General features: G+C 33.7%; 2 protein-coding genes across 4 annotated transcripts in view; one reads left to right on the top strand and one right to left on the bottom strand.

Moving 5' to 3' along the window:
• Positions 1–986, top strand: part of Chpt1 (choline phosphotransferase 1) — a 32,199-nt gene extending 31,213 nt beyond the window's left edge. For all 3 annotated transcript variants that reach the window (XR_013440364.1, XM_078052928.1, XM_013357299.4), the window contains one exon: positions 814–986. Coding sequence is in view for 2 of the 3 variants with exons in the window: in XM_078052928.1 (XP_077909054.1) it covers positions 814–858 (45 nt within the window). In the remaining variant the exon portion in view is untranslated. The remainder of the gene's footprint in view (positions 1–813) is intronic.
• Sycp3 (synaptonemal complex protein 3) lies at positions 541–10,783 on the bottom strand. The gene is made up of 9 exons (XM_005322361.5): positions 10,646–10,783; positions 9,113–9,264; positions 8,625–8,691; positions 8,351–8,385; positions 6,757–6,874; positions 5,681–5,780; positions 2,941–3,039; positions 1,022–1,126; positions 541–893 (listed from the first exon to the last, which is right to left on the bottom strand). The coding sequence occupies exons 2-9, from the start codon at positions 9,240–9,242 to the stop codon at positions 840–842; spliced, it is 708 nt and encodes a 235-aa protein (XP_005322418.1). The 5' UTR covers positions 9,243–9,264; positions 10,646–10,783; the 3' UTR covers positions 541–839.
• Between the last annotated feature and the right edge of the window lie 1,970 nt (positions 10,784–12,753).

The following is a 12,753-nucleotide window of genomic DNA, read 5'->3' as shown; positions in this document are numbered from 1 at the left end:
CAACTGAGACCCTGTTTCTAAATAAAATACAAAAAAGGGCTGTATATGTGGCTCAGTGGTCTAGTTCCCAAGTTCAATTCCCAGTGCCCCCCCACTTGCAAAAAAAAAAAAAAAACACCTAATATTTATAAATCTTGCTCAGTTATATTAATGATTTTAGCAGTTTAATTTATTCTAGGTCACAAATTTAAATTCTTTTAATATACTTTATATGCCAATAGAATAGATTTCTCTTGAAATCTTATTTTCATTAGAATTGGCTATGTAAAAGTATATAGAAAAAAATGTATATGTAAAACAGCTTTTGTGGGTTTTTTTCTTAAGAACAATGTAAGCCACATGTGGTGGCAGAGGCCTGTATTCCCAGCTAATTCAGGTAAGGGGGAAGGAACACATGAACCCAAGAGTTTGAGACAAGCTTGGGTAACAGAGCAAGACCTCAAAAAAAAAAAAAAAAAAAAAAAAGGAATAAAGAACAATGTAATCTTTATACTTGTACTTTGTACATTTGTGACTAACAAATACACTGAAGCCTAAATCTAAATTCAGTATCTTTATTAATACTAATAAAAGTGATAGTGTTAGAAAAATTCACAATTACAACTTCAGAGCTGAAAGCTTGATACATATAATTTAGGAATAGCTGGTACTTCACATAACTGTTGCAATTTTTTTGGAAGTTTACAGGAAGGGAGGACTTGCACTTAAATAAGCTACTGATTAAACTTGTTTTAATTTAAACTTGAATTTCTGAACTACTCTAAAGACTTACATGACTTTTAGCTAATGTTATAATTGTATCATATTACTTAGGTTCAAGTTCTTTCTTCAAAGAGTCATCAGAATAACATGGACTGAAGAGACTTTCGAACACTTGCCATCTCTTGCTGCTGCTGTTTCATGAAAGGAGATATTAAACATTTGTTTAATTTTTAGTTAAGTGTTATACAATTTCAGCAAATAAAATATTTCAGTGATTACACCAACCCTTATTTTTTCAATTTGAAATATAGTGACTTACAGTTTCCATCATAATTTTTTTTTGCAACATAGCCATTTCTTTTTTAAGTTCACTTTGTGTACCAGTAAGTAGATTATCATGATTCTTCTCCAAGTCCTCCAAGCTCTAAAACACAAAAGGTTACTTCGTTTTAGACCATAACTTTTTACCTCAATTTCTAAACTTGGAAAATTGTCAAAAAAAGTTTCAATATTCAGATGTTAATTATATTTATTCCAACTAAAAATACATTCTAAGTAATACATGAAGATCAAAATTCCTAGTATGAAAAAGTAAAATAAATCAGATATGAATCAAATACAATTTCAGAAGATACAAAAGTAGTATACTTTACTGGAAATAATGGGTTAAAGAACTATTAATGAAAAATTGGAGAAAAAAAGGAAAGGTACCATCAGTAGAATACCATAATTTTGAAAATTTCGAATAAGTTTCTCAAACATCAGGTTATAACCTACTAATTATGACCAATAGTCAATGTGACATGAACTCACTAGAGAGAAAAAAATGATCTATAGTATGAACTCTTTATCTTAAAGTTATGAAAAACAACTTATATTTTAACTCTTTACTATTTACTCAACAGTTATCCTAGTACCTACTATGTAAAAAGTACTATGTTAAGTACTGTGAAGAAATTTAAAAATAAATAATTCATGGTTGCTTCGTTATTCCAAAGAGAAGAAACATATAAACAAAAATAACACAAAAGCTTTATAACAGGAATGGAAATGTAGCTTACTCAGGCTATATCAAAGAAAATGGGGATTGAATCCAATTTATTTGGCAAAAAAGTAAAATTTCAATAAATAAAGGAGTTGAAAGTATTCTAGGGGGAGAATATAAGCAAAAGCATGGACATACAGTGAGTGGGTTCAGAGAAAGCAATTATGTAGAGGGGTAGAAATAATAAACTATATAAAACTTAAAAAGAGTCATGACAGGGATCTCAAAGACCTAAGAATGTAGAATGGGAATGTAGATTTTTCAGAAGGAAAGAGATTTTTTTTTTTTTAGAAAAATAACATGGAAGACTTATGAAGGATGGCCTGGAGAACAGAGAAATCAGTTAAGAGTTTTAATGGTAAAAACAAAAAGTGATAAGGCCCCGAACTAAAGTAATAACAGTGGGAATTAAAAGAACCACTGATGAAGAAAAATTACAAGATCCTAGTTATAAATGAATGTGAAAGATAAAGGAGGTGGAGGAGTCAAAGTATACTGAAGTTCCTATCCTAGGTAGTAATGTTTAATTATAATATTTAGAAAAAATATTTTCTAGTTTCAAACCTTCATACCAATTAACAAATTTTATTCTCAGGGAGCATTAGAGAAAGCAAGTTGTCTACATGAAAATGCTTTTAATTTTAAAAGTAACTTTTGCATTTTTAAAACTATTTTACTATTTAGATCACAACTTGCACAATTATCAGTAAATAATTTCAATCCACAAATTTTTACTCTTAAGCTATCTTGCCTATCTCTTAAAAATTGGAATAGAAAGTCATTTTGATTACTGCAATAAATTCTAAAAGCAAATATGCCATACTTATATGTATATCTAAAAATAAATATTAATTTCAATTGGATCTTTTCTATTTAATAAAGACTATGTAGAAACAGTTAAACAGAGAATAATGACTTAAATATTAATTTTGTGGATTTGATACATAAGTATATTTCCAGGTAAAATTCCCAATTTACCATTTCTGTCTTGAATAATCGCCATAAAAAAGAATCCTAAAGTAAAGATATATATTGTCACTTGTCAGAAATGAGTTCAAAATGAAAAGGTAAAAATTTTAAATGCATTAGCAAAATACTTTTCCCCGTAAGTTTGGAAACAAAAGAATTATTTTCTATTTCCATAAGTATATTGTTTTTTAAGACTGTATTGTTACAAAATGTACAACATTTACCTTTACGAACTGCTCATATAGTTGTCTAATTGTTTTCAGTCTCTGATTCTGAACAATTCTAGATTGTTGAAAAACCTTTTGTTGTTGTCGAAACATATTCTATAATCATAAAAAGAAAAAACTGTGGTAATAACAATTTGGTAAATTGTTTTGTTTGTTTTCAGTGCTGGGGATCAAACCTAGGGCTTCACACATGTTAGACAGACATTTTACCTCTGAGATATGTCCCCAGCCCTGAAGTTTTAAACTTAGCAAAAAATAATTCCATATTGCACTTGAAAAGAATAGTTATAAGTTGGTAGTTTTAAGTTTTTTAGTTTCAATAACTATTATGACAGAGTTTAGATGATTTGTGTTTATTGCTAATATGGAATAATTATAATAATCCTACCAGTCAATGAGTAGGAAATCTTAATGCTCAAGACATGTATTATTCTAGGTAATTTCAATGTCCACATGGATGATCTTCCATAATGGTGGTCTTTCAGTTCCTTAACCTATCCTCCACCAATGATTTTTGTCTTCCCTATTTTAGCCATTCACTTACATATTTATACACTAGATTTTGCCTTTATCAATGATAGGACCTTTCTATAGTATTGATAATGGCAAACAAAATATATATTAACTTTGTGTCAGACTTATAAGTTCAAACTTATGTGAACTCATTTAATCCTGTGAGATAGATAGGTACTCATGAGTCACTTCTAGAGTTGAGGAAACTAAGAATTAAAGTTAAATAATTTGTCCATAGTTTCACAGGTACCAATTACTCAAACCAGGATTTGATCTCAAACTGTATTTTTCCAGAGTCCAGGTACACTGCATATGCATAACTGTTTCTCCACACATCCCAGTATTTGATCACCACCTCAACATTCAAGCTTACTCTCTTTAGTAATACAGTTCAATAATATCAGGAAACTAAATCCATTAATTCTATGTATTTTCACTGTCATTCCTACTCCTGTTGTCCTAACTTTCCTCTTTCCCAGCTTAAATTATATGGACAGTTATTATAATTACTCCTTTACATATACACCTTGCCCCTTTCTGACTCTTTGTCACACTTAATTGGTTAAACCTCAACCCTGAAAAATTCAACTCTCTAGCTACTCTATCTAGAAGCAAGACTTTCACCATCTGATTATCTTATTAAAGAAATCTAAAGAGAACTTTATCAGTTTCCCATTACAATATCGACTGTTCACCTACATTAATTTATGCTCAAGATACTCTGCATTCCCTTTTGTTTCAAAGGATGAACTGTCCTTGTGCGTAAGGCCAACTTCTTCACATGTCCCACCCATTCTCAAGAATTCAGCAAATGCTTCCCTCTTTCTGTTATTTTAAATTTGTCCCTCTAAATTATTCCTGTCAATACACAGACATGTTGTCACTTCTCTTAAAAACAAAAACAACAACACACACACACACACAAAAAAAAAAAACCTATTTTTCTTCTCAGGTCATCTTATTTCTTTGCCATTCTGTCTTGTACTCATTTTAATCAGATTTTTGCCCTCACTTTTCTACCAAAATCATTCTGATCCAGGACACATTGCCAAATCCACCCTATTTGGCCTGTAAGCAGCATGTAACAAAAGTAATCCTGTTTCCTTCTTAAAAAGCTTGCTTTATTTGGTATAGAGTGGTTTACATATTAGATATTAGCTCAAACATAATGGAGTTTCCTTTGTGGGTTCTCCTTTACTTCCACAACACTAAACATTCAAGTAAAATTTATAATTTACAATCATGACTTTATCTCATCCAGTGTTCATGGCTTAAAAACTGTCTTTAAACTAATACTCAACTTTGTTTCTTTAGCCTCTCTCTCCTGAACTCCAGAGTAATATACCAGTGACCTATTCAACCTCTCCTTAGACATTTCATGTGCATTTCAAATTTAACATTTCCAAAACTGAGTTAACCAGTTCCCAAGTCAATACCTTAGCTCTTAAGGAATATTTGATAATTACAAACAATGAAAGGATAAGTTGAAAGAACAATTAATGCAAAGTATTTGAGCAGGGCTGACTTCTATCTCCCATAACACATTGAGTCAACTATGTTCTGGGTAGGGGCTATAGCTCAGTGACAGAATGCTTTGCCTTGCATGTACTGACCAAGGGTTCAATCTCCAGCATCTCAGATTAAAAAGAGAAAAAAAAATTGAGTAAACTATATTCTGACTATAGTGATTAGCTCTGGAATGAACTACTAAATCAGGATATTCCTCCAGAACTTTCTGCCAGAGCTAGCGAGAAAGATTATCTCAATCCACTGCAGTTATGAAATTATTTTAAAAATTTGTAGTAAGTCTAGAATTGAACAACAATAACAACAACAAAAATCTATCAAGATGAACCCACTAAAGTTTGGCAATAGTCCCAAGTTGCACTACATAAGCAACCCTTTCCTATCCCCATCAGGTATGCCTGAATCTAAACTACACTGATTTTCATTTATATTATCCAATAATCCTTCTTTTGTCCTTTAACAAATTTTTGTCACTGGAAAATCAAGAATTCCAACCAATGTAAGATGGCCAACAGCTTTTATGAGTATAATATATTCGTATTCTGTGGTCTGCAGTTCAGCATCTTTTAAAAAAACAGCCAGTAATGAGAAATGGAATCTGGTTTAGTTCCATGGGCCTAATACAAAGCTAGATTCTCTACTAATCCTTGAGACTTGGTTATAATAAATTAATTGAAAAGCTAATAATGATACCAACAGCTAGTTTTTCTTCTTGTTCCTCAGCTTTCTGCAAATCTATATCCCACTGCTGAAACAGATTCATAAATTGCTGAGAATATTCTTGGTTAAGCTTCTGTCTGTAAAACATAATAATGAATGTTGTCACACTTCATGCCAATAGGAAAAAAAACATGCAAGACAATATTGAGTTGGTGTATTTTTATACTACATAAAAAAGAAGGAAATCAAAGCAACTTAAATATTCTGATAGGAATCCAAAAAGTAAAATTAGATTCATACTGATTCCAGAATTTTTTTCCTAATAAGCTAAAACAAAGGCCTCTCTCATGCTTTAGCTATTGAAAATTTTATCATTTATATAAATTTTCCAGAAAAATTTATTTGCTCTCCAAAGAGTTTATTTTTCATTTTCCCCTACTGAATGTACATTTTGATATGTTAAACAGATTAAAACATTTCTAAATAGAAACATGTCATTTGACTTTTTTCTCCATTTTGGCATAGGAAAGATTTTGTACAAAGGATTAGTTAAATCAGTGAAAATATAAAAAATATTTATAATATAAAATTGACCTCTTCTTACATTGTCAAACATAGTTAACTATAAGATAACTAATAATTTCTATGATATTTACCTTTTACTTAACTAGTATATTTCTGTAGTAAATGTGCATTATTTTTATAATTTAAAAAACCTCATTTGTTATCTGGAAAAAGAAAAAAGTAATTTACACCCGACATAACTTTCCTGTGTTCATGTACGAATACATGACCAGTGTAATTCCACATCATATACACCCATAATAATGGGAAGTTACATTCCATGTATGTAAAACATCAAAATACACCCTTATTATTGTATATCTAAAAAATAGCAACAAAAAATGTAATGTTCACTCACTGCTAAGAAGCAGTTATCAATTCTATGAAGGCATGAGGTTATAGGACTACTTACTTAGAGGAAAAATCAAGCCAAATATATTTTCACTAGACTTTCCAAAAAATAGAATATCATAATACTACTTTTCATAAGTGACTGTACAATATATACTAAGTGATATCAATGTGACCTTAAAAACCCAGCAACCTTACCTTTGCTCCTGCTGTGTTTTCCAAACATGTTCAATTTTCTGGTTACTGGTTTTGAAAGAAGCCTTGGTATACATTTCTAATCTTTTTCTCTTGGCAAGAAGAGCTTTGTTAATGTCAGCTATATTGAAAGAAACATTCATTAAAACTGAATATTGGAGAAAATTATTTTGTTCCCACATATCCAAGTAAATATAATTATGGGTAAAGTTCATTAAAATATTAAAGAGACATTTAAAATTAAATTTAAAATACCAACATAATATACAAAAAGTTTTATATTTTTGAGCATTCAGGATTTTAGATTTCAGACTAGTAAGACTGTGCAAATATTTCAAAATCCAAAAAACTCTGAAATCTGAAACATTTCTGGTCCCAGGCATTTTGGATAAAGGATTCCCCAGCCTCATCCCAATTCTGATTTTCCTAAGTGAAAATAATTTTTAAATTTAGGGGTGATAGAAAAAAAAAAGAGCTAATAAAACAAAGGACAGGATAGACTTTAATTTCCTCATGAGAAAATATTTTAACAAAAGCTAAAAAAGGACACACTTGGCTGAATCATTATTAGAACTCATTATATAAAACACATGAAAATAATCTATTATAAACCTAATTTTAAAAAGCCTAATTAAAAAAGGATACCAAATAAGAAAATTATGTTAAAAATATAGTTAATGACACTATTAAGTATATTTTTAATTAAAAGAAACAAAGACCAAAGATAGAAAAAAATCTTAGTTTAATAGGTAAATTCATTTAAGAATAATTTAAATAAATGCTTTCATGGAGCTTTCTTATAGACATTTTACAACTAAGCACTACAATTCATAATATTTTAATACTTCAAATAATACTATGGATCTACCACAAATAGTTATCACTCAGTATTCATGATGGTGCTGTACTACATATAAATATTTTATAATTTTAGCATCCAAAATAATACATTTGTAAAACAGTGAACTGTCACCAAACAAAACACATATTAAAGAAAAAGATTTGATTGTATGAATAATCCTTCTGAGAAGCCAAATATTGACTCATTTTAAAGAGTATTTTCCCTTAAATTTCCCTATAATTGATATCTAACATAAAAAAAACTTAAAAATTTTGGATCTGATTATAAATGTCTTAATGGCTAGCAAAATTGTTTTTCATTTTCAACTGCAGTTTATTAATGTAAAAATAACAATAGTTATTTTAGAGCCTTCAATTTATAATCCTCCCAAAAGAAAGGAACACATGAAGGGTTCTAAAATATAGAGTAAATGAAAAACTGATGTACATACAGATATATAGATATGTACTATGTACACATTACTCAATCTTAAATTACAAAGAAGTATATACTTTTCCCATTCTTCCCTCTGCCTAAAATTCCATTAAAGCTACACTTGTCTAAAAGCATCATTCTCACATGGTGAAAAAGGTTAAGTAAGGAAATTAATGAAACTAAATCACACTTGGTTATGCAAAATCCCAAATGTGAGCAAAGAAATAATAGTTGCGTAGGTCACTGATTAACATTTTCTATTATATAAATTACTATGTGATTTTAAATAATTTCTTTAAATGAAAATCTCCAAAAACATACCTCCAAATTTTTCCAGCATGTTCTGTACTTCACCCCTGTAAAGAAATTACACTTAAAAAACTTTTAGAGATGGGGAATGTAACTCAGTGTCAGAGAATTTTTGACTAGCATGTGCAAGTGCCTAAGTTCAACCCCAGCAGGAAAAAAAATAAACTTTTAATTAAAGATCCATAAAATATCATACTTATTTTGGAAGAAATATCACAGCCAAGTATTTTACATACAATACTTGTCAGACAACCAAAGCCAATTTTTCTTATTTTGAATATGTTACCCCATATCTTCAACTATTCCTGCAGAAGGCCTTTTCTTCCCATGCTTATCAATTGCTGGGGTCTTTCCTGTATTGACAAAAAATGAAAACATTTTTGATATTAAGTATGCTACTTTGGTAAATTTTAATGACATAATTTTCATTTGTGAGTCTTTTAAGCTTTTTGCCAATATAATTTTAAAAGTAGATATATAAACAGTACTTTCTCTGCAGGTTGGGTAAAATTAAATCAAGTTTCAGAACTATTTTATAGGACTAATCTTTCAAGTCTTCCTGGGGTAAGGTCATACATAGTAAGCAGTGTACTATTCATGGACAAGTTGGAAATAATGGTGGCAAAGGCAAGTCTGATACAGGAGTATTAGGATTCAAAGGAGAAACAAAGCACATGAAAATGCTTAACAAAATTTTATTAGTTTTAAATAAAGTAGATTCAAAACAAATGAACCACAGGACATCATAACTGTCCAGCTTTAGGTATACAGTACCTTCAGCAACATCCTCCTCTGAACCACTCAGATCTTTATCTTCTTTCTCAAAGTCAAAGGCTCTTACAAGCTGATCCTCCACTGACTGTTTCCCAGATTTCCCAGAATGCTTTCTTACAGAAGGTACCATGTTTAGATCAGATGTCTTCAGACTTAAAAAAAAGACAAGTCTCTCAAACTGATTCCAAAAGCATCATTTAAACCAACTGATAAAATTTAAAATGTTACCCATTTCGTTGGTCCAAAAGTTAACCTATTGACATTTGTTGGTTAAAAAGGAAAAACAAAGTGGGGCACAGTAGTGCACACCTGCAATCCCTGAGGCTTGGGAAGTTAAGACAGGAAGATCACAAGATAAAGCCAGCCTCAGCAATGGCGTGGTGCTAAGCAACTCAGTGAGACCCTGTCACTAAATAAAAAGCAAAATAGGGCTGGGGATGTGACTCAGTAGTCTAGTGCCCCTGAGTTCCAATCCCTGGTACCAAAAAGGATCAAGAACATAATGATGGCGTCAACCCCGACTCCAAGAGTGCTGTGCCCATGAGGATTGCGAGATCTGAATTTGAGCCCCACCTCTGCCAGATTCTTGCTAAATTTGGGCAAATCTATTCCACATCTCAGTCTCAAAAGCGGAATCGCGGTTCCTGGCAAGACAGATCATGCCAGACTTAAGTTCATGGCAACACGCATCTCCCAGAGGAGTTCCACGGGACTGGGGCTGAGGGTATCGCTCAGAGCTGGAGCGCTCGCCCCGGGTTCCAACCCCAGTCCAGCAAAAAATAAATAAATAAAAATAAAAAACAAAAAACAAAACAACAACAAACAAACCAAGCGAACAGAAAGGCCGGGCACCACGGTGGCGCACACCTGTAATCCCAGCGGCTCGGGAGGCCGAGGCAGGAGGAGCGCGAGTTCACACCCAGCCTCAGCAATGGCGAGGCGCTAAGCAACTCCGTGAGAGCCTGTCTCTAAATAAATACGGAACAGGGCTGGGGTGTGGCTCAGAGGCCGTGCCCCTGAGTTCAATCCCTGGACCCCCCCTACCCACCCACCCACCACCAAAAAAAGTCCAAGCGGGCCTAGGAGAATTCTATGAAACCTCCACAACACACATGCGGACATACATGTATGTTGTAGAGGTTTCCTAAAATGAAAATGAAGGAGTCCCCAGTTCCCTGCCCTGGTTTTTAACGGATTTGGGGCCCGCAGGAGCGAGAAGGCGGAGGCAGGCCCCGCCGCGCTCCCCATAAACCCGGCCCCAGACGCGGCTCGGCCACCTGCCCTCCACCCACCCGCGCCTGCCCCAGCTCCGCCCTCGGTGGGACCCCGGCCCCATCTTCCCGACGGAGGCCCCAGATAACGGCAATGGGGATTCACCTCAAAAGCAAGAGTAGTCTCGGCCTCCAGGAACCCCCAAGCAGACAAATCCCACCCCTCCTCACACCTCAATAAAACCTCAGTGGCCCCATCACGTTACTAGACTCCCAACAAGTGACCTTAAACGCTCTGGTCTCCCCTATCCCGGCTCCTCACCTGAGAACTCAGCTGCTTCGTCGTCGTCGCCTCCAGAAAACCTTTCTGAGGCAATTTGCTATTCGAGCGGGAGAAAAACCAGTCTCGCCTCAGCCAGGCGCCTCGCTGATTGGCTGAACGCCGGGCGCATGCGTGCTCGGAGACGAGCCCCGCCCCCCCCACGGGGCGATCGCTCGCGGGCACTTTCGCCACGCCCACATTTTAGCTTGGCGCCTTCCAGTTTCTACATTTTAAATTTATATAATCTCAAAAATGTGAAGAGACAGTGCGAAACTATGAAACAAATGAACACAGCACCTACTTTGTGAAGTACAACTTCACCGAATTTGATTCACGGATTCTCCTCAGGAAAGCCTATCCGCCTCAGCCCGCCCCTTTCTCTCACGCCCCTTTCCCGCCACTTCTGAGAGGTGCGAAAGTTACCCGCGGGGAGTGCTGAACGTTCAACTCCTCCCATTTGCTAACTTTTGTTACCAAACGTACCTGCCCTTGAACAACGGGGCTTAGTTTCCTTTGCTCAGAGCAGAAACAAAAACAAAACCCCACTATTCCACGATTTTTCCGTGGATTTTCTTGTCAGTATACATCCGAGTTAGTTCCAAAGCCGATTGAACATTCTGATTTCTTGCGTGACCTATTTTTTTTTTTTTGGAAATATTTCAACCTAAGGACAACTTTATTAATTTTTTTTATTTTATTATTTTATTAACATAAAAATGTGAACTGCTTCATGAATTCGTGTGGTCCAAGTTCATGACCTTCGCTGTGGAGGGGAGCGCGGGGCTGAGCTGTTTACAGAGTATCTCTGAGGGAGGTCGCCGTGGCGCCTGGTGATACAAAGTGACCCTCAATTGTTTCCAATTGTATTGCAACCAACAAAATGTATCCCTGTCAAAGTACTCCTCTTTACTCGCATTGTCGGATTTCTTTACTCTTTTTTTTTTTTTTTTTGCCATTTTTGCCATTCTAGTGGATATAAAATGATATTTGTTTCAGGTCCTCTTATATTTTTTTAATCACTCATGAGATTAAGCTCCTCTAATGCCTAGTAGCATCTCCTTGTCTCCTGAAAATGGTGACTTGGGTTTCTTGCCCATTTTTCAACTGGATATTAATTTGTTTCTTACTGGTTTGTAGGTCTTTATGCTGAGTATTCATCTCCACAACTTTTTTTAATTTTTATTTTGTAGTGGTAGATGGACACAGAACCTTTATTTTATGTATTTATTGTTATGTGGTGCTGAGGATTGAACCCAGTGCTTCAAGCGTGCTAGGCAAGTGCACGGAGCAACAAATCCAGCGCTCCTTTTTTGGTATCTTTTGAAAGAAATTTATTGTTTCCCTGAAGTTATAAAAATATTCCACTATATTTTCAGTAAAATTTTTAAGATTTTTCTTTTTCATGTCTTCGTTCATCTAGAATTAATCTTTGTGTCTTTTGTCAGGGATCAAATTACTTGTTTTTTTCCCCCTTCACATAGAAACTATTGTCCCATCATCATTTATTGATGGTCTTTTTTTTTTACTTATAATAATTGTAGACATTTATGGGGCATAGTGTGATAGTTCAATAGGTAGACATATGATCATCAAATCAAGGTAAGTTTCTGAATGTTCAGGAGCCTGTTTTGTTAGCCTGTTTTCCTGGCCAGGATACCCACGTCCATGTGCCAAAACCAGTTTTCATTGTTCCAATTTTATTTTAATGCTTTCATGTCTCACTGGGCAAGTCTCATATCTTACTTTATCCTCACAGTATCCTGAGTATACTTGAATTTTTCAAGTAACTTTAGGATGGGTTTATCCAACATCCATGAAAAATAACTTGCTGGAATTTTTATTGGAATGCCACCAAATCTATAAAACAATTTAGAGATTACTGAATTTCACTATTCTTGAATATAGTATATTTTCTATTTTTAGGACTTAAATAATATTCAATAGTTAAATTTTTTTCTATTATGCAGATTTTGCATATTTTATTGGATTGCTTTATAAATTATATTTTTGATATTTTTCCTAATTGTTGCTATGTAAAATTGTAATTGATTTCTGATATAAATCTTGCTAAACTCTTTATTATTTCTGATAATTGATTGTAGAGTCTG

The sequence above is a fragment of the Ictidomys tridecemlineatus genome, chromosome 6 (genome assembly GCF_052094955.1).
Source record: "Ictidomys tridecemlineatus isolate mIctTri1 chromosome 6, mIctTri1.hap1, whole genome shotgun sequence".
NCBI lineage: Eukaryota > Metazoa > Chordata > Mammalia > Rodentia > Sciuridae > Ictidomys > Ictidomys tridecemlineatus.
Note: the sequence above shows the minus strand (reverse complement) of the source record. Positions and strands in the feature narration are given on the sequence as shown.

Coding starts and splice junctions, on each gene's coding strand:
- Sycp3 (XM_005322361.5), bottom strand. CDS start 9,242: ATGGTACCTTCTGTAAGAAAGCATTCTGGGAAATCTGGGAAACAGTCA. Junction 1,127..2,940: donor TATATGAGCAGTTCGTAAAG/GTAAATGTTGTA, acceptor TTTGTGTTTTAG/AGCTTGGAGGACTTGGAGAA. Junction 894..1,021: donor AAAAAATTATGATGGAAACT/GTAAGTCACTAT, acceptor TTCATGAAACAG/CAGCAGCAAGAGATGGCAAG.